This window comes from Myotis brandtii, unplaced genomic scaffold (assembly GCF_000412655.1).
Source record: "Myotis brandtii unplaced genomic scaffold, ASM41265v1 scaffold686, whole genome shotgun sequence".
In the NCBI taxonomy this organism is placed as follows: Eukaryota; Metazoa; Chordata; class Mammalia; order Chiroptera; family Vespertilionidae; genus Myotis; species Myotis brandtii.
Genome location: NW_005370683.1, coordinates 1,920,965 through 1,942,143, shown reverse-complemented (window position 1 = coordinate 1,942,143; position 21,179 = coordinate 1,920,965). Strand labels below are relative to the sequence as shown.

Genomic DNA, 21,179 nt, shown 5'->3' with positions numbered 1-21,179 from the left:
GAGAAGAAATCTTCTGAAGTACATTTCAGTCTGCTGCTTAGATTTTTAGATATAAGCAAATTAGGGGATATTTTGAATAGACACAAGTATATAACATTTTGATACTTAAGATGTAGAACCAAAAAGCAAGAATTAATGAGCATATTAGTCATGAGAAAATTAACAGTTTAGGCAAGCCAAGAGAATGGATTTGTTTTTCTTAAAAGATATTTAAATTATGTGTATGTGATGTTGATAATGTTGATTCAGTTAAATATATAAATTAACTTGTAGTAATCATGAAAACCTGTGATTCTCAAACCTGGCTCCCTGTCATAGGAATTGACAAATATTATCTATCCTAAGTATCAAATTTATTACCAGTAACTAAAAGGTGAAACCTGTTTTTAAAATATGATAAACAATGTAGAAACATAATCCTTGCTTCCCATCAACTAATTTAAAGTCAGCTCATTCAAAATCACTCCTAAACAACCTAAAAATATGCAGATTCTGACACTTCACTTCCCAGATTCTGATTTAGTAAGTCTGGACTGGGGCCCATGGAATCTATTTTACTTTTCCAATTATCCAGGTTACTGTGATGGGCAACCATGTTGGAGAACTTTGGATAAAGTGGATAAAGCTCCCACAGAAAGAAAGCTTTGATCTCCCAAAGCCTGGAGAATTAGAGCTTGGGTCAATCCAAGGTCAAATACCAAAAGCAAAATATTAGAATAGAAGTAATCTAATACTTAGGGTCAAAAAATGGAGGCAGGGTCCAAAAGGGAAAACCAGAATCCAGGGTGGAGACAAGCTTCATAACCCAGGAAGCGGGTCAAAATGCCAATGTGGAATCACAATGAGAACACATGAGAAGATTGTAAGGCAAAACACAGGGAGCCCTGTGATTTAGAACTTGGGGTGCAGTTTGGTTCAGGACTAAAAGAAGGCTTTTCTTGTATCAGACTCCTGACTGTAGACTAGAGTCATGTTTTTATGCAAATCCACTCTATTAGAGTATCAGCTCATTCAGGGTTAAACTAGTCTTTTATTTTTCAGCATCTATTCTAGTGGCTTGTTTTAATGTCTAACATTAGCCTGAGTGATAGTCACTGACAAATATAATAAATTGAAGTTATTATATTTCAATATAATAATGCTTGTGTATGAGTGCATTCAAGCTCACATGTGTGTCTTTGTGTCTGTGTGTATACTTTTTGTAGAACCCTTCAAACATTGAACTGTTGCTTAACAAGTAATATTTATTCCATGCTATTTGACTTATAAAGAAAACTTTCTAAAAATGAATTTTCAACAGTAGGTAAATTAAAAGGACAGTTATTTCTTGGATAACATTAAGACATTTATTTCTTTATAATTTTTTTTCATTCATAAAAAGGACAAAGCACAGTCCTATACTACTCCATTGAAAAAAATGATAAAAAATAACTAAAAAAATCAATTCAATATTTATCAGTATCAAAGAAATCTACTATCACCTTTCCTGAAATACAAAGAAACAACAGATATGTCTATATCTATATAAAGTTTAATTCAGAATCTTGCATCTTAAAGCAGGTGATATATTAGTCTGACAACAGTTTAAAACGGATGGTCCCAGTCAAATTCGTACAACTGTATGAGGAAATGAAAAGCATGAGTATTGGTGTATGAGAGATATTAATCTGCCTAATCTCTGTCACAGATTTAAAATTAAACAAGTAACTTCCAGAGTCTGTTTTCTTCTTACCTTTCAGAACCATTTCATGCAAAATCTGACCAGTTTTGCTCTTTATTACCATACATTAGGAAATAAAAGGCAAGCATGCATTTGGCAAAAGAATTAGTTGTTGATTATATAAAAATGCCCAACATGGGTCATACTGCAAAAGGAAAACCCCAAAGTATAACAATGAAAGCACAAACATTTGTACAGAAGGCTTACAGAGTATTCATTTCCCTAAAGTATGAAGAGATTTTCTTTTTCAAATAATTAAATATTTTATGAAATCTGATGATGCTCTTAGGACTGTTGACATACTTCTGCTGGGAAAGAACCTATTTCACTTATCTTTAAAAGTTTCATTTTATAACAAAGAGTTAAATGTCAACTAATGAAATGATATTTTTATAACAAAAGCTCTAAACATTTACATGTAGATATAGTACAAAAATTATACAAATTAAAGAAAGGGGAATAAAATAGTAATAGATCTGTTTTGCTTCCTGTAAATACTTTTTATGAACCTATAAGGTATCCTTTCTAAAAAGATAAACTCTATCTCTAGCTCGCAAGGTTGTGCTAATAAAATAGGATTATACCTCTCGAAGCATCTGTCATTGCACTAATTCAGGAGCCAGCTAACCTTGTTACTTGATTTCTTTCACATCCACACTCAAACACATTTCCGGGCACACCATGAAGAATGAAGAAATGTGCATCTTCCTTTTCACAACTTATAAAGACCTAAAGCACCAACACTTGGGAGTCGACATTGGAGGTACACATTATTTGTCTCCTCCTGGACTTTCAGTTTTGCATACCCTTCAAAGTACCATTAGCAACATACGGATTTGGTATTTTTAGCCAGTTTTCAGTATTGCCTTGAAGCAGGAATGAGTTTAAAACTAAATTTTAAAAAAAATAAGGAATACTGTAGTTTTTCCAACCTATAGGTGACTTCTTGATCCTACACTTTCAATAAAGATAGGTTTTTACTTAGAAATGCAGCACAAAAACCAAGGAACTAGAATATTAATACGTAATTCTGACACTTAACTGTCATTTATTCTTAGTGGTATAAAGACTATCACATCTTGATTAAAAAATGGAAGCCCTCTACTTTTCAACATTCATTATTCCACATGAATAAATAGAGCAATGGGATACTACGCTAAATAAGAGCTGTGATTTTTGAGGTTTCAAATTGATGATAAGAAAAGCATAAAATAATTTCACAGTAGAATACAAAAGTAAAAAATAACCTTCATATGGCATGTTAACTTCACTATTAAAAACTAACTTAAAAGAATTACTGATTCTAAAAATTAAATGTTTAGAAAATTACTATCAAAATAAGAATATTGATAATAAGTTCTAGAATTTGGTTTTGAATATTCCAAATCTTTCAACTCATTCAGTAAGATGATTTGGTAATGGGATTTATGTCACAATGTTTCAGTTATACCCTATTCTTTTTAAGAAAACTGAAAATGCCATGTATGATAGGGGGCCATTCAAAAATATGCAGGACCCAAAACAGAGAGGATAGTACAAGAGACTGTATTACTCTTACATTTACCACATACAATCAACATTTCAACCTCTATTATATTTCACAACTTGTTATTGAATTTAAAGCACCTGTGTATGGTGATTTTACTTTCACTCTACAGCCTATGGAATTGAACACTGTAACTTGTCCCATTGGATTAAATCATGCAACTGTCACAGAATCAGGTTAAGTGGTTTATAAGGCATATTGGAACGAGTTAAAAATCATTTTATATCCATTTAAAAGTTTATTCTTTTGGATGAAGGGGTTCCTGAATGCCTCAGTCATAACATGTGTTGTAAATCAGTTGGATAGTTTGTTAAAGAATAATGTATTTGGCTTAGGATGGAGCCGCAGGAATTGGAAGGATCTGTAGTCATCGCAGGGATGAAGTGTGTCCTCTGAGTTGGGTCGGGAACAGCAGCTGTCACACCACATTCAGAATTCCAAGTGGACAAGGGTGCCAAAGGCAGGCAGCAGTAAGCCGAGAAGATTTGGTAATAGGGTGGATGTACCTACAAAGTAAACAAAAACATGTATGAAATTTCACTGATAACAGTCACTATTGTTATCGATGCTTTGGGAAAAGCCAGAATACGTAGGCCTGAAAACCAAGTGGTTCCTTAACACACACTCACACACACACACACACACACACACACACACACACACACACCGCTTCTCTATTCTTAGGTCATTTAAGAAAAACAGAAATATTTGATGAAGGATTTTATGTGAGAGCACGTGCTCTGTTTATACATGTCCATATAAATCATTTAAGATGATAAGACCACAAATGTTTGTTTTCTACATGATCTCACAGTCCCAAATTCCTACCAGAAGGTGACAGATCAAAAAAACATATATAAATAAGTTAAAAATCTATGTGTCATGTTAAAAAATAAGATAAAGAGGTGATAGTAAAAATACTAATAAGGTTATCTGGGATAATGACATCATAGGTATAACTAAATAGATATTATATAACTTCACATCCCAATGGTTTTAAGACATTTAGATGCTTATACACAATGATTTCAAAAAAATATTTTGAAAATTTTATATACTGATTGATTTTAGAGAGAGGAAGGGAGAGAGAGAGAGAGAGAGAGAGAGAGAGAGAAACATTGATTTATTTATGCATTCATTGGTTGATTCTTGTATATGCCCAGACCAGGGATCAAGCTCACAATCTTGAAGTATAGGGATGATGTCCTTAAAACTGAGCTACCTGGCCAGGGCCAACAGAAAAATAATTTGGATAATTGTAAATCATCGATTCAAATTTAAAGAATAATTGCCCTGAGATGTTATATTGTGAATTTAAAATAAAAATGATATAACATGTTATGGATTTATATTACATATTAGGCTAATAATTACATCCAGAAGGGCTTTTCCTGTGGCCAAGAAAGTTTACAGGTGTAGGTCCTGCCCACACTGGAATTCTTGAGAAAGGGATGAAAAATGGGACCAAGAGGCATAATATTCCTTTCCACTCTCTATAGCCATGAGGCACCATCTTCAATGAACACACTGCTGGAATGAGTGACAGGCTAAAAGGTACAGTCAACAGCTTGTGAACATGACAAATTTGTGTCAAGTTTTGAAAGTTTACTTTAAAACTTAAATCATTATTATTTTACCATGTTAACAGTGGACTAAAACACCCCTTTATTTGGAATATTCCTCTTATATTCAGGAAGATTTGGGGAATTTCTCTCGAATCTATGGTCAGTAAAAGCACATGCATTTTTCTTATATCGTAGAAGATTGTGTCGGTCTATCTGCATGCATGCATTCCACTATTACCCTGTTAGCAGCATTCATGCTACATGGAAAACGTCATCAAACACAGTTAAAATGGTTCTTAGAAATAAGCAAGACACTAAAGATCAAAAAGTGATGGCAGAACTGGAAGGGCAATAGAAACAATCCTCAAATAACTACTTGCAGCCTCATCAATGCTGCAATAACGCCATCAATAACAGTGATTACACTAATCACTAATAGTGACCATGAGAGCTCCTGTTTACTGTTCTACAGCCATGAGACAGACACTATGCTGGCTCTTTGTATTCATTTTGACATTAATACCACAGCCTAGAATAATAATGGTCTTATTATTCTGATTTTATAGATTATATAACATAGAATTTAGGTAAAATGACTTGTTCAAGGCCAAGGCCAGTAGAGAGGGCGGAGCCAAGATTAGATCTCAGATTGGCCTGGCTCCAAAGACCATCCTCTGTACCTCTCTGCCACTTTCTGTGGACAGCTGTAAAAAGGGACCGATTCTAGAAATGCATAAAGACACTACACCCGGAACTTAATGTGTCAAGGCAAAGGCACAGAGAGACAAGAAATGACAAGGGAAGGTACAGCACCTAAGCATTTCAGAGAATCTTATTTTGTTGTAGTATTTTGTCCTCCATATTTTTCTACATAGATATATTTAAAATATGCCACCACCCACACACTATTTTGTTCTGATAAGATGAAGAAGAATAAACCTCAATCACATTAAAATATAAAAAGTCCGTAGTTTTCAATGTTTGACCTAGTTTAAATGATCTGACCTGAAGACCTTTGTCTGGGAATGACTGCATGGTCTCGGCAATGCTCCCTCCTCGGGCCACAAATTACATCAGCAATGCGCACACGTTCTTGTACTTGCCTGACTCTGTGGGTTGGCTCAGTACAAACTGTGGCCACGGAAAGAGTTTAGTCAATTGTGGATGCCATTTTGAAGTTTTGGTGTTAGTATGAAAACCAAACACAATTTCATAATTTGTGGCTTCAACATCAGGATATTTGACTTATTCTAAATAAACTCTTCATGTTTATGTGTGTTATATTTAATTTCTCTAATGGCTCAAGCTTATGTAATTGTGGTCTTCATCTCCAATTCTCTTCCACATTCCAAATACAAATTAGAGACCTGACTGATTCGCTATTTAAAGTCACTTAACATGTGGGATCCCTATATTCTTGAGGGATTTTCAATATATATTGGTTTTGTATCTAACAAAATGTATATCACCACACTGCTATCAAACATAATTTCAGCATTTACTTGGTAGGTAGAAAATAGATATTTTCCTTTTCACATATCTACTGAATGTCAAACATGTGAAAATATCATCAATCTGGTAATCGTTTTTCCCCGTTAGAACAACTGTAAAGCCATTTTAGACTATCATAGCTCTTCTACTGGATTTTCTTGATTTTTTTAAAAACTGAACTGCCCAGACTTAATTTCTTCAGGAAGGGTTCTTGATACAGGGAGGTACATATTCAGAAGAAAAATTCCAAGTAAAAGTTAAGCAATGTTTAACAATCTCTTCATATTTTATGATAAGTAAAGAACTGCTCTAGTTAGTTTTTAATACAAATCTCTTTTCTGATGCTTAAATTTGTACACCATGGTCCAATCCCAACTCCTTCTTCTTTGCTATTGCTGATGATGCCGTAATACTTCTAATTTTATCCTTTTCATGTCACTTTCTATGTTTACAATGGTTAAAATCTCTAGATTGTGAACAACTTCAGGACAGAGAATATATTATATCCAAATCATATTTTTAGCTGTGTGGACTAAGTTCAGTATGAAGTGAGTACTTTGCTTTTAGTAACGGGAGCACAACTGAAGAAAGAGCTGATGATGTACCACTTTGGGGCAACTAGAGAAAGTTACCTGAACACCTGGGTCTTCCATGCTTTGTACTTCCATCTCTTCTTCCTTTGCAGATTGCTTCATACTCTTAGACTAATTTTTCAAGATACACAAGAGCACCAAGCTCACAATAATATATTCTCAAGATAAAAGAGATGATATATCTTAACCCCAACTCCAGTAAGAAAACTTTCAAAGAAAGATTCTAATTTGCAAAGTCTGGGTCACAACACAACCCCAGACCCGTTACTGTGGCTGAATTAATGAATTTCTATGATTGAACTGGCTTGGAACAATCTCCCATCCCTCAACCAATTCCTGTAGCCAAGGAGGCATGGTCACAAGAAGATGTCAATTTTTATTCTGATCGCAGGTACTTCCTACAACACTTTCCACAGTGAAAGGGCTGTGTGGTTCCAGGAGAAAAATAGGGATTCTGGGAAAAGAGAGAATACATTTCAACAAGAAAGTGCAAATGCACACAGAAAGTCACCAAAAGCAACAGAACAATTCTTATCTCCCAAATTGTTGACCATGTAAGATTTTTGTCAAGTAGCATGTCACAAGAATACCGTTCTGTCTGCATCTTTGGAAAATGTGCTTTGTGGTAATTAAGAAAAGTGTTTCATGCCATTATTCACTTGCATTATTCATAACCTCTCTAACTGGCTTTCCCCAATTGCTTGAAGTTAATCAAGATAAGAAAAGCAATTGATCTATTTAGCTACTGAAAACTTAAAGAATATTTATATAAATTACTCAGAGTACAGGAGCCATTTTTATAAGTAATCCTTGAGAGTTATACATGATAGGTGCAGCATTAGAATGTGTAAGACTAGAAACTAACTTTTTTTGTTTTGGCTGAGTACATAAATCTGTACAGTTATATTTACTCTGAGATTTGGAATTTAAACAGTGATAATTGCTACATAAAGGCAAACACGCTAAGAAATTTAATAAACTATGGTGCCTGAGACTATGTAAGGTCTGTATTTCTGAACTTACTTATTTGTAGAGGAAGGCCTATTGGGAGACTGTCATTTTACACATTTATTCAATCATAAGAATTTAGTCTGAAAAAATGGTAGCTCTTAAGAGCTTTGTTTTTGGATTTAGCCCAACCTGTTGGAAATGCTGAGTCACTATTTTACCCTTGTACACTCAGCAAATTATTTATGTCTGTTTTTTCATTTGATTGTTGAAGTTTAGGTGAGAAATAGTACTTATTTTCTTAAATTTATGGCAGAAATGCATGAAAGGAGGAAGTGCTGTTTCTTCCTTTGAGATACTGACAACATAATGAATGAATGAATTTTCAAAGATAATTTAAAAAATTCATGCACTCCAATTTTTGTGCAGAATTTTATACTTGAGGCAAAAACAAATATGTTAAATTTTGTCTTGGCTACTGGAATTTTACAAAATGTCTGAGACAAAACAATCTTAGAATTTTTATTGGTTAATTCATTTCTGGAATTTTCATCTTGTAGTGTCTTTTCTTACTTGCATATTTTCTCTTGCATGATTTCCCCCCCATAGATTCTCACCCGATTTTTTTATCCTGTCTACATGTTATCCACAGAAATCATAGAATAGAGCCAAGGTGCAAAATGTACAAACTTATAAAATAGTAGAGTTTTGTTTTCTTGGAAACTGGCATAGAATTTCTAATAAAACTCATGTAATTTAGTAAGATTAATGTTAAAATTTCCTTTAGGCTATATACCAAAATTATTTTAATTAGTTGTCTAATGCATATTAAAAATTAAAAGAGGTGTCTGTTTATAAAGTTAGTTGGTTTCTATTCAAATAGGTTTCTTGGGAAAAATTCTGAGACAGTTTTCAACTTTATATCAATTATTATAAGCATTAACTACCTGCCTTTGACAAAATGAAGTAATGGATATTTACCCCAATTGGTTTTAAGACTTTCTGGAAAAGAAAACAAAAGAGAAATGGATTTGACCTTTGAAATATAGTAGCTTTTTTAAACATCTAATGATTGTGTTTGCCTTTGGATACCTATGTTATCATACTGCCTGTATGTACCAGCTTGTTTATTTTGCTTTTAATAATTTTATCTCCTTGTGTCTCCTTGAGATAGCAAATTCTAAGTTATGTGGAGGAAAAAAAAACAGCTTAAGACCTACTTCCAGTTCTGCCAATAATGAGTTGTATAACTTTGGGCAAAAAAAGAATATTTTGACTCAAGATATGGCTCTGAAGCTGGTGTGATCTTTGGCTATTTTACTTGTCACAGATGTGGATTTTCCTTCTGTTAAATGATAGGGTTCAATGTTCTAAGTCCTTATATAAGCTCCTACTATGGCCATGAGTCTATGATTCTAAGAAAACCATATATATTTAAGAATATCAAGCATTGAGCCATAAAATTTGCAAACACATTTGTTATATTTCCCCTTATTTATGATAATCAAAGTTGATATTGCTTTATAAATATATATATTAAAAGCTTGATCATATAAGTGATAGTGGCTTTGATGGGTTTGTCAATCTGGTAAAACCCACTAATCTTGCTGCTCCTACTTGTTTGGCAATTATAAACCTATGTGCCAAGCAAAATAGATTTTTTTTTTTGGCGGGGGTACATGTCTTGCTGGCAGCTTATCCTAGCAGTCGTATTAGTTCCTTACTGTTGACTCTGGCCCTTTCCCTCCCAGAAAATGCTAGATTGCCAGGATGAATTCTTCTTTGAGAAAGGAGCAAGCATTTCCAATACAGTAAAGACCGATTATTTGCTGGGAAATGTAAAAGTAAATTCTAACTGCCTACTGGCCAACAAGCACATGCTCACACATACTCAAATAACCTAATTTTTACATCATTTGGGGGTAAGATGAGACTATAATTCTGAGGACTTTTAAAACTGGCTTGCCTACGTCTTTAGAAATGCAAAGCGGTGCTTCACAAGAACATGAGATTTGAGGTTAGAAAGCATTCTATTTGAATACTAGTGCCCTCACTTGAGTGTGTGACCTCTCACAAGGTACTTAACCTCTTGGAGCCTTTATTTCCTTATCTGTAAAATGAAGAGCATACTACTTAATAGCAGGATATTTGTGAGGGTTAAATTAAAATAGTTTAAAATGCATAGTAAAAGTCACCTAATAATTGTGAATTTTAAATGCGAAATTTACTTTCTTCAATTAAAATGTGACTTTATTTAGCAAATATTTAGTGAGAATATCCTGGGTCATGAAGACAAACAGAAGAAACCCAGACCTCAGTATTTGGATGCTTTTCTATAAAATGTGCAACATACGTGTAATGGGTATCATGGATTTATTTTTTTTTTCTCATCTTATACAAAATCTTTAACAAATAACATTCCAGTTCCTTACTTGTGATTAATTCACAGACAACCAGAGCTGGTTGATTCGATCAGTTCATCTTTGCATTTGGCTTTGGACATGGCTGTTTGACATAGCACTCTTACATGGACAGCCCCAGCTTTGTGGAATACATCACACTACCTCCAGGATCCATTTCTCTCAACCTTGATTAATGTTCCAGGGACCGGGGACTTCAGATGCCCCATTCTATGTTGCCATACTCACAACAACAGATGTTAAATTATTCCTTCCACTGCCCCGACTGACTTTGCCTCCCCCCAATCAGTTTTTGAGGCAAAAGGACAGCAAGTAAAGCCAGAGTAAAAGTTTAATAATTTGTGTGTGTCTCATGCCAAAGTGGAAGAATCCTTTTTAGTGCTGGGCTTGAGGGACCAGTTGAGCACATCTGTGACTAAGACTTCCTGGAAATTTGGGGGGCTGCAGATGCATAGCCCATTGGGTTCATTTAGGGATGAAAAAGGACTATTCCTTGCACCTTCCCCACCTCTCACATGGACACAATGGCTCATTTGATAGCCTTGCCTCAGCTGGTATTTTAGATTACTGACAATAAAGAGTAAGAGTAAAACTAATTGGTCATGACAGTCAATTTTCCTAAATTTATTATATCTAATCAAAAGAAATTCAAACAAAGAGAAGCAGGCTGATATGTCTTCCCACAAAGCCCAATGAGTCCATCTCAGCTGTTTTACATATGTTTGAATAAATAACCTTTTTCTGATTTTAATACCCAGGTTCAAGGTCATGGTGGGGCACAATGTTTATTTCTAGGTTTATTTCAATGGAACCAGAAAGGCCTACCTATCATGAAGCTGAATGTCATAACTATTTATGAGGATCTTTTTTTGTATAGGCATCCCTAAAATCATAGGAAAGATGAAATATTTTTGATAGACATACATTTGCATGCCTATTTCTAGTATCAATCTTTATGAGAGAAATCATTCCCTAGTTCTAGAAAAAATAGGTATATTGCCCTTTAAATTTACTTAGAATATTCAAGAAGATGAGAGCTATGGGGATGCCTCTGTCAATCGGTGCTATGCTCCCCGAAGAAAAATTTGCATCCAGTTCATGTGGATCCTTGAGGGGCTCTAGTTAGCAGTAGCCGTTCGAGTGTCTGGCCTACTTGGGGGTGATTTCCATTTTGGATTCGGGTTTTATCAAAGTGTAGGTGCAGATTAACTTCAACTTAAATTTTACCTCTGCTTCCTTTTTAAATAAAATCTTCAACTAATGGTGAGGAAAATTCTAAAATTTAAATATGCAGATATATTCATATGAGAATAATAAAAAGGAGGTGTTTTTTTTTTCCTCACCCGAGGAGTGAGGATATTTTTTCCCCATTTATTTTTTTAGAGAGAGTGGAAAGTAAGGGGAAGGGGGAGAAAGAGAGAGAGAGAGAGAGAGAGAGAGAGAGAGAACGACAGGGGCTGGGATTGAACCTGCAAATGAGGTACATGCCCTTGGCCAGGAATCAAAACCTTAACCCTTAGGTCCACAGGCTGATGCTGTAACCACTGAGCGAAACCAGCCAGGGCAAAGGAGATTTTTTTTTTAAGTACTTAATTTACTCATAAGTTTTCTAGACAGTCTGGCCCATACCATGTCATCAACAAATATCTGTTTAACGAATTATTTTTATTTTTATCATTTATTAGTTGCCTACTCTGTTCAGGGAAGTGTGTAACATATTATTTTGTTTCATTCTTATAACATACAGTTGAAGCATGTATTGCTATCCTCATTTGCAGATGAGGGTTCTATGGCTCAAATTTCCCCACCTAGAACAACGCAAAAGTGGGTATTGAATTCAAACCTGATTCTAAGCCCAGTGCTATTTTTTTCTACTCCACAGATGCTTCATAAATATCTCTTACTATAAATATGGTTACAGAATGCAATAACCCAATCTTCCTTAACACAATGAGTTGAGAGTTGGAAATTACTGCTGGTATCTAAATACTTCCATAACTACAAGAGCTAAGGATCCTGGCCCCTGACTGGTTTCACATGGTGATTCAGAGGCACAGCTACCTTAGAAGCTTTCCTGGGGTAAAACTGGGAGGCGGTGAGTCCTATTTGATCTTTCTTGATTAATCTTTGCTTTGGGGCTATAACAAATGAGTGACTCACCTGTCTGAGGCAGTATTTTGGTATTTAAGATTTTTCTTCCGACTGTGTTCCTGAACTCATTTGTTTGTCAGACCCTGGGGTCTTACTGCAGGACCCAGTGTCATCTATCTGTCAACAAGGATTAGTTGGTGCCTCAGTGTGTCTCCACAGGCATATGAATTTCTTATAAGAAACTGTCTGAATTCATGGAATCTTTACAGCGATTAAGCAGATCATAACCAGATGAATTCCTTCTTTTTTACTTGTGCGTGAGAAACGATTTCTCAGCTGTTTTAACAATGGTCTGAAGTGTGTAAGGAGTTACTGACTGGAACACAATTCTGATTTTTCTAAAGAATTTCTGAGTTTGTGCTTGTTTCGCTTCTCATTCAGGAGATATACTAGTAAAATAAGTCCAATCACTTTGAATGGTATTTGCATGGAGTGTCCTTGGTTCTGTTGATATATTTTTCAGAATTTCTTTTCCAATAAGAGGGCTCATTCTTAGTCTAATTTTCATGGTGGTAAACCCTGACATTTTAAGTTATTTGCAAATTCTTCATGGATTCAAATAAATGGAATAAGATTGGCTTTCATCATTTCTGCAAGAAGTTTATTTAAAAAAAATCAAGAAAGTAGTTACTCCTTGCTAACTACCAGGAATTCTGAGAAATTCTTTAAGAAACCATTTTGTTTATATTGAGCAAGTCAAATTTCCAAACAGTGAATGGAAACTAAAATTCTTCTTTCAACATCTCTATTTCTACCAGTAGTGCAGTCTTCTAGTCATTCCATTATAAAATTTTGGGAGTCATTCACTTTTCTCTCCTCAAAACTTGTGTCTCATGCTTTTGTGTCTCTTGACAGTGTATTCTGTACAGAGAGACTCTTAGATGTTAATTGATGATGATATGCTTAAATGTTTGAAATAACATAGGCATTGGGAGAAATATTATAGCATTTAGAAAGAGCACAAGACCACTTCTCTCTTTGTCTGCACTCCTGGTTTTTATCATATTTTTATAAAATTTGCCCATGCTTCTGCATTACTTAGCTCAGTTAATGATGTTGCTTTTCACTTGGTCATTTACAACAGAAAATGCAGAGTCATTTTCAAAAATGCCTTTTCTCCCTCACTTGCAATATACCAACTTGGTCACCAAGTACAATTGACTTGATCTCCAATATGAATCTAGAATCGCTCTATTCCACTCCCTCTACTGCTTCTGCTTCAGGACTTCATCACCTCCTACTCAAACACAAGAAATAGTATAATATGAAAAAAAAGAAAACCACAAATTCAATTTTCCCCCTTCTCACAGATTGACTATAACCTATACTCCAACTATATCTTCCTTATGTTCTTTGTTGGATCCTACATTCCAGATTCACTGAATGAGATGCCAGATGTATGTATTCTCAGAGTTCACACTTATTTCCTGAGACTGGAATGCCCTTCCACTCCCTTTTATGCCTGGAAAATTACTGCTGATCTCACAAAATTCTTCAAAACTATCATCCTCTGAAATAATTACTTCCATCTCAATGCTTGCTTTCACAACACTTAGCATAAGTGCTGCAAATATTTTTTTCTCCTGTCTTAATCCCCAGTGAAGTTAGGGCTTCTTGACAAGAGACCATGTTTTTATTCATCTTCAAACTCCCAAGGACCAAGACTTACTTGGCACATGTTTGGCACACAGTATATTTTTGTGGAATGAGTTGAATAATGATAAAAATCTCTTTTCATTTTATTCACTCATTTGGATGTTTCCCTTCTGCCATAGATCTACCCATGATTCCCCTTTGTGCATGTCCCAGAAATACCATTCCTGAGAGAGAAAATAGTATAAGAAATTAGTTTCCCTCTAAAATCCCCCATGTGTTGTAGGCTCAAAATGAAATAATCATCCCATCTAACCAACATTTCCTAAAGCTCTATATTCATAAATGTGAACAAACATGGTCTTTAATTGATATTTTATATTCTGAGAAAGACTTTGCTAGCCATAGATGGATTTTATAATACAGATAAAAAAGAACATAGAATTCACCCAAGAGAAATTAGCAGCACACTAAACCTTTACTATTGTTTTGTTCTCTTGTGAAAGTTCTGCTAATGAAGGTGTAAGATTTACCACCTTTCTTGTTTTCTGTAGTGATTGTGGCCTATTCTAAGTTGAGAATATGTTTAGAATAGAATCCTGGACCAGGAAAATGAGGCTATTCCTTTAAAGGAACATACTGAGATAATAGTTTATTTTGACTATAAATTGGTGCTTTAAATATTTTTAATCTTTGACTCATAAATTTTCCTCTTGTAAACTGTCTCTAAATATATTCTCACTGTGATTTTCCATCTTTTGTCTAGCTAACTTTGCCTTATACATCTCATGTTACAGGAAAAATACATATCTTAGAATAATAGGCATTGCCAAAAATTCTTGGTTTATAGGGAAATGCTTATAATCAAATATGCCCTATGAAATATTTATAATACTGAATTTACTATTATCAGTGCCCTATGCATTATTCTTCTCCCAAAATTATTGCTGTAGTTCCTAGCATAATTTGTTACTAATTTTCTTTATCTCAAATTTTGGTAAAATGAATCTTCTTCCAGAAAAAAATAGTGGATATTAAAAGTATGATATAATTTCAAATAATCGCATATTAATAAAGAGCATGCAATATTTTCTATTTTCAATCTTTCTCTTAAGTTAATTTGCTTTATATTTTAGGTTTCTCCTTGGATTACAATCTCTTTGCAATCTTAGAATCACATATGCCAGCTCTCCATTTGCCACGAAAATTATCATACTAAATATATTATCACTTTTTAATTTTTATTCATTTTTAACATTTAGATTTTACTGGCTCTCACATTTTTGAATACATTCTTTATAACTTTATATATTTTAAGGAGTATTTTTAGCTTATATTTTAATCATAAAGCATATATTGGAAATCTGATATATGTGTCTTATACTTCTTGTTAAAATATTTATGATCTAAGTCTTTGAGACATTTTAACACACCAGTATTATTTTTAGATAATGTTTTTTTTCTTTGCTAGTTTAATTAAAAAAAATAAATATTGAGTCAAAATGCTTTGCCAGATTCTTTGGATAATAAAATACATTTACATAGTTTTACTAGTATAAGTAAAGAGTTATATTCTCATTCTAAAAAGGCTTTGAGATAGTTTACAAAGATAAATTATGAGAAAGGAAAAAAGAAGAAAATTGAGAAAAAAGAGAAGTTTAAGAAAATCGAGCCCTAACTGGTTTGGCTCAGTGGATAGAGCACTGACCTGAGGACTAAAGGGTCCTGGGTTTAGTTGCAGGCTGGATCCTTGGCCCTGGTAGGAGGTGCATGTGGGAGGCAACCAATCAGTGTGTCTCTCTCACATTGATGTTTCTCTCTCTCTGTCTCTCCCCATCCCTTCCACTCTCTCTAAAAATCAATGGAAAAAATATCCTCAGGTGAGGATTAACAAAAAATAAAAATAAAAAATTGAGACAAAGCTAGAAGATAATTATACTAAAACTAGAGGCCAGATGCATGAATTCGTGCACCAGTGGGGTCTGTCTGGACTGCCTGATTGGGGCCAATCGGGGCCGGGCTGGTTGGGGGGAGGGGATGTGGGAGGTTGGCCAGCCATCCCCGCCCTCGATCGAGGTAGGGAAAGCTGATCAGGGCCACAGTGTGCTTCAAAGCAACTGATCATTCCAGTGTTCCAGTCGCTTGGCTTTAATATATATATACTAGTGACCCGGTGCATGAAATTCATGCATGAGGGGGGTGGGGAGGGGTTCCTTCAGCCCAGCCTGCACCCTCTCCAATCGGGACCCCTCTCACAATCTGGGACTGCTGGCTTAATCCAGGACCCCTTGGGGGATGTCTGACTGCTGGTTTAGGCCTGCAGAATCGGGCCTGCAGTCAGACATCCCTCTCACAATCCAGGACCACTGGCTTCTAACCACTAACCTGACTGCCTGCCTAATGCCCCCAACTGCCCTCCCCTGCAGGCCTGGTCTCCCCGAACAGCCCTCCCTTCCCAGCCTGATCACCCACAACTTCCCTCCCCAGCTGGCCTGGTCACCCCTAACCCCCTTCCAGCCCAATCTCACCCCTAACTGCTCTCCCCTGCCAGCCTGATCACCCCTAACTGCCTCTGCCTCAGCCCCTACCACCATGGCTTTGTCTGGAAGGAAGTCCAGAAGATGGCCGGTCAACCTGGTCTAATTAGCATATCACCCTTTTATTAGTATAGATAGATTACGTAGGATAGGATTGCTTAAATGGCGGGGGGAGCCTTTTTCAGCAGGAGGAGATGCTCTTGGAAGACAAAAACACATAATCCCTATATCTGGACTGATAACCAGCCATATGCACTATACTGCCAAAGCAGTTATTAAAAAAATTGAACCGCTTTCTTACACCTTACACCAAACAGTTGTTGCCCTTAAAACCCCTCCTCAGCCCCCACCTTAGGTTCTGCCTTTGTAGTTCACCCAGATTAGGTTCTTATTGGTTGGTTTCTATGCCAGTCAGTGTCAAAAGCTCTGCCTCCTAGGCAGCCATTGGCTCCTCACATTTCTCCCCCTCCTCCACCCTGAGTTCTTTTAGAAGAGAGTAATGTATTGAAGGAAGATGTTGATAACCTAGTTAGAGTGTGTGTGTATAAAGAATAAGGTTTTTATTATATATGCTCCAATAAGTAATAGCTAAGCTGCCTACAGAAGAAACTAGATTTACTTTCTTGAGTGTGTGTGTATGTTGGGATGGTGGTGGTGATGAGAAGATGAATTTTTCTAGAAATTGGACTGAGTGGTCCTCTTTCTCATCCTTCCTCTAATAAGATTTCATCCTCTCCATTAAATGGTGCCCATTTCAAGAATATTAATTTAATATTAACTATTGAATTATTTTATTCAAATATTTATTTATTAGTGTGGCCCAGCTTATTCGCTCCTCTAGACCTACCTGAGAGAATTTCCAATCATGGTTCCTTAAAAGGAGATCACTATGTAGTTCAGCAAAAACTACCCTCAACAATTATGAAATAATATGATAGTAAATTTGATGTAATTGGTTTTTGTTTTTGGCCTCTTTTATATAATGCTCCTCAGTATAAATCAATACATCATACTAAACTATAATTTAATAAACATTCATTCTATAAGGTGCAAAACAATGTCTTTTAAAAACTCAGCTCCATGAAGTTTTGGATTGATCAATTCAGAAAATTGATTGTATCTCCTGGGGCTGGAATGAAAAGGGTATGTATGTACATAGAGTATGAATTCTCCAAGGTGCAATATGGCCCCCATGGAGGTGAAAATTGTTTTTTATGGGTGAAAAAAAATCTAAATATAAGATATTATAATGGCTTTGCATCTCCAAAGGGCTACAGAGCATAAACAGACATGCAGCACATCCCTGGTATTAAAATTCCATAGGTGGCTGCAGTGCTAGGAAAAAAAATGTAATGTTTTTTGGGAGACAATAATGATAAAAATTTAAGAAACACTGCTATAGAGTATTATCTCTTGCAATCATGCTTCCATTTGAAATTGCGTGGCAAAGGATTAAGATACATGAAAACAGGTTTTAATTAATTTATTTATTACTCACAATTATAGTGAGTAAAACCTTATTCATCATGTAGTACAATAATAGGAGGTAATTATTCATAATTTATTACTCATATAAAAGGTTAATGCTATTATTCCCATTCTACATGTAAAAAATAAACTATACTTATGCTAAATAAGCAAGGCATTTAAATTATATATATATATGAATATTATAGTCATCTTGGTTAGAAGAGTCAAATTTTGCAGGATATTGGAAAAATCAATAGGATAGGATCAATGGTAGATCTGGGTACGGGAGAGTGGAGAAACTGTTAAGTCAGGAGGAGACCTGAAGGAATAAACTAGAAAGGTAAGAGTTAGTATCTGAAAATAGAATGCTTAAAATGAAAAATTATGATTTTTTTCCAGTAATTAGTAATATAATTTTTGCCAGGATTCTTACTCTCTTTGTCTATTATAGATGCATTGGCAGTCTGTGAATCCCTGAGAAACTAAAAATAATGCTTTCACATACATAAAATACAATATGTAGAGTTAAAGGGAAATCGATTATATTGAAATATGTATGTATATTTCAATATAATATACAAAGCAAATTAACAAAGTAAATACATGTTTATTAATATAACATACAAAGTCTAATTAAAAAGCATAATATACAAAGTAAATATATGTTTATTAATACATTTAAATGACATGCTTATTAGTACATTAAATAATAAAATCTAAGATTAGGGCTAATAAATATATTTTTGAAGTGATATTGAAACAGCTGAAATATATGAGAACATTTGTGATCGTAATTGGCGATGGTGATTTGTTGCTTAAATTTATATTTGAAGAAAATAATCCATTTCAGTTAGAAATTAGAGAAAATTACTTTTTTTTTTCTCATTCAAGTTTCAGGGATCCTCAAGTTTCAGTTTACACTCAAGTCTTGAAACCCTGTCTAGACTGTGATCATGAGTGGCTGGCTGAGGCAGGGCAGAGAGCATTAGTTTCCCTATAAATTAGGATCATTAGGAAAGAGGAATTAAGAGGCCAGGGTATTGGTAGGATCATCTACACAGATGTGCAAATTCAAAGAATTCACAACTTCCAGGCACATCTGGACTCTGAGGCATCTCCTATGGGCTAAGAGTCTTGTTGAGCTAGTCCTCTGTAATTTATAACACCCTTCTCTCTTCCTGCTTTATGGCCATGTGACCAAGCCTGGTGATTTGCTTTAGAGATGAAAGTTGGTTATACAGGGCTTGGAGTGGTAGGTTATAGAAGAATGAATATTGGCTGGATAAAGTCATATTCTTGGAATATGCTCTAAATGATTTATTTGCTCTTAGTCTGGCTCATTTTGCAGAAGGTGTCTGTAAAAAGTGCCTCTGGAATGTCTTTTACGCCATTGCATTGCTTTCAAACTGTGAATAATCCATCAAGGGGCCTGGCTTCTAGCCTTGCCCAACTATGGGAAGTATTTTGAGACCTAAACATTCCTTCATAAATCACTAATGTTGGTCCCTAATGTAGTATCAAATGGACCATTTTAATATGTTGATATATCACTTTCCAGTTTAAGTGTTTTATATTCCCTCTTACTATAGCATTAAAGGTTTCCAGATCTATTTGTGAGAAATTTCCAGGGTTTTATTTTTAACCATGACAAAATCATTTTCTTTCCTAAATGGTTTCAAATTTATGTTACGGTGGGTAAGTGTCAAACCATAGGAGAGAAAATTTAAAACCCAACTCTCTCAGCACAATTATCTTTATATTTTCCTGAGAGGGTTACAAATTTCAAAATAGCCTATAATGTTTCAAAGGAAAATTAATTTTGAAATAGTGTTTTGATGGTTGATGTATATAACAATTCAAGATAATATAATTATTTTAACTCATTTATTTGTTACTCTTATTTCAGGAAACAATATTAAGTACTATCTTATGGTTTGTGGGGAGGTACATATAAATATTCCTTCCTTAGGATCATAAAATATTTAAAATCCCTTTAGTATACAGAATAGATGGATATGATATTTTTATGTAATTTTTATGCCACTAATATACCAACATTCATAAAAATGCAAAATTGACTTTACTAATAATTAAAATTATACATATAAGGTATGCATTGCACAGTATTATCTATTTTCTCATGACCAATTTATTAATGCAAAATATTATGACCCATCACACAATTTGTTGAAACTGTATAATGACATTCTACAAAGCTTGATATATGCAAACAAGTTGAAATAGATAAATTACTATTTAATAAAACTGGAATTTTGCTGATACCCCAAAATTCAGCAAAATAAAACCCATCTCTGAATCAAGGTATTTCTCTTAAGATCATTTTCTAAAACTTCTTCAATGTAATTGCATCTTCACAAATGATAAATTCCTTTATTTACAACCCCCTTTTCCAAAGACTTACTATATATAGGAATTCCCTCTCATGCTAGGTTCTAATTTTAATCCCATCAGCAATATTCTTTCCATTTTCTACCCTGTTAGTACTACTTTCTAAATTTAGAAAAGACCATCAAATGTAGCTCTTAAGGGGAAAGGTGTCTCATACATCTGAGTATTGTGTTGTAGCTAATCTAAAATATAAAACAAAGCAAAAAGTTTATAATTTTCTTACGGCAGTAATGACTTAAACTGTTTCTTATACATTCCAATTTCCTACTTAAATATTCTTTAACAGTAGTAATGCTACCCTATATAATTAAGAGGTAATATGCAAACTTTCCATCATGCCCTCACACAAGATGGCTGCCCCCATGTGGTTTCAAGATGGCCAGCAGGGGAGGGCAGTTAGAGGTGACCAGGCTGGCAGGGAAGGGCAGTTGGGGGTGACTGGACTGGCAGGAGAGGGCAGTTGGGGCAACCGGGCCAGCAGGTGAGGGCACTTGGGGGTGATGGGGCTGGCAGGAGAGGACAGTTTGGGTGAACCAGGCCTTCAGGGGATGGCAATTGGGGGCAACTAGGCCACCAGGGGAGAGCAGTTAGGGGTGACCAGGCCGGCAGTTGGGGGGGACCAGGCCTGCAGGGGAGGGCAGTTAGGGGTGACTGGGTCAGCAGGTGAGGACAGTTGGGGGGGACCAAGCCTGCAGGGGATGGCAGTTGGGGGAAACTGGGCCTGCAGGGCAGGGAG

At 35.2% G+C, this 21,179-nt stretch overlaps 1 protein-coding gene across 2 annotated transcripts in view; it reads right to left on the bottom strand.

Annotated features, from left to right (window-relative positions):
• Window positions 1-1,332: 1,332 nt before the first annotated feature.
• Window positions 1,333-21,179, bottom strand: part of CNTN1 (contactin 1) — a 279,131-nt gene continuing 259,284 nt past the window's right edge. For both annotated transcript variants that reach the window (XM_005881686.2, XM_005881687.2), the window contains one exon: window positions 1,333-3,772. In XM_005881686.2, the coding sequence (XP_005881748.1) occupies window positions 3,696-3,772 (77 nt within the window). In that variant the 3' untranslated portion in view covers window positions 1,333-3,695. The remainder of the gene's footprint in view (window positions 3,773-21,179) is intronic.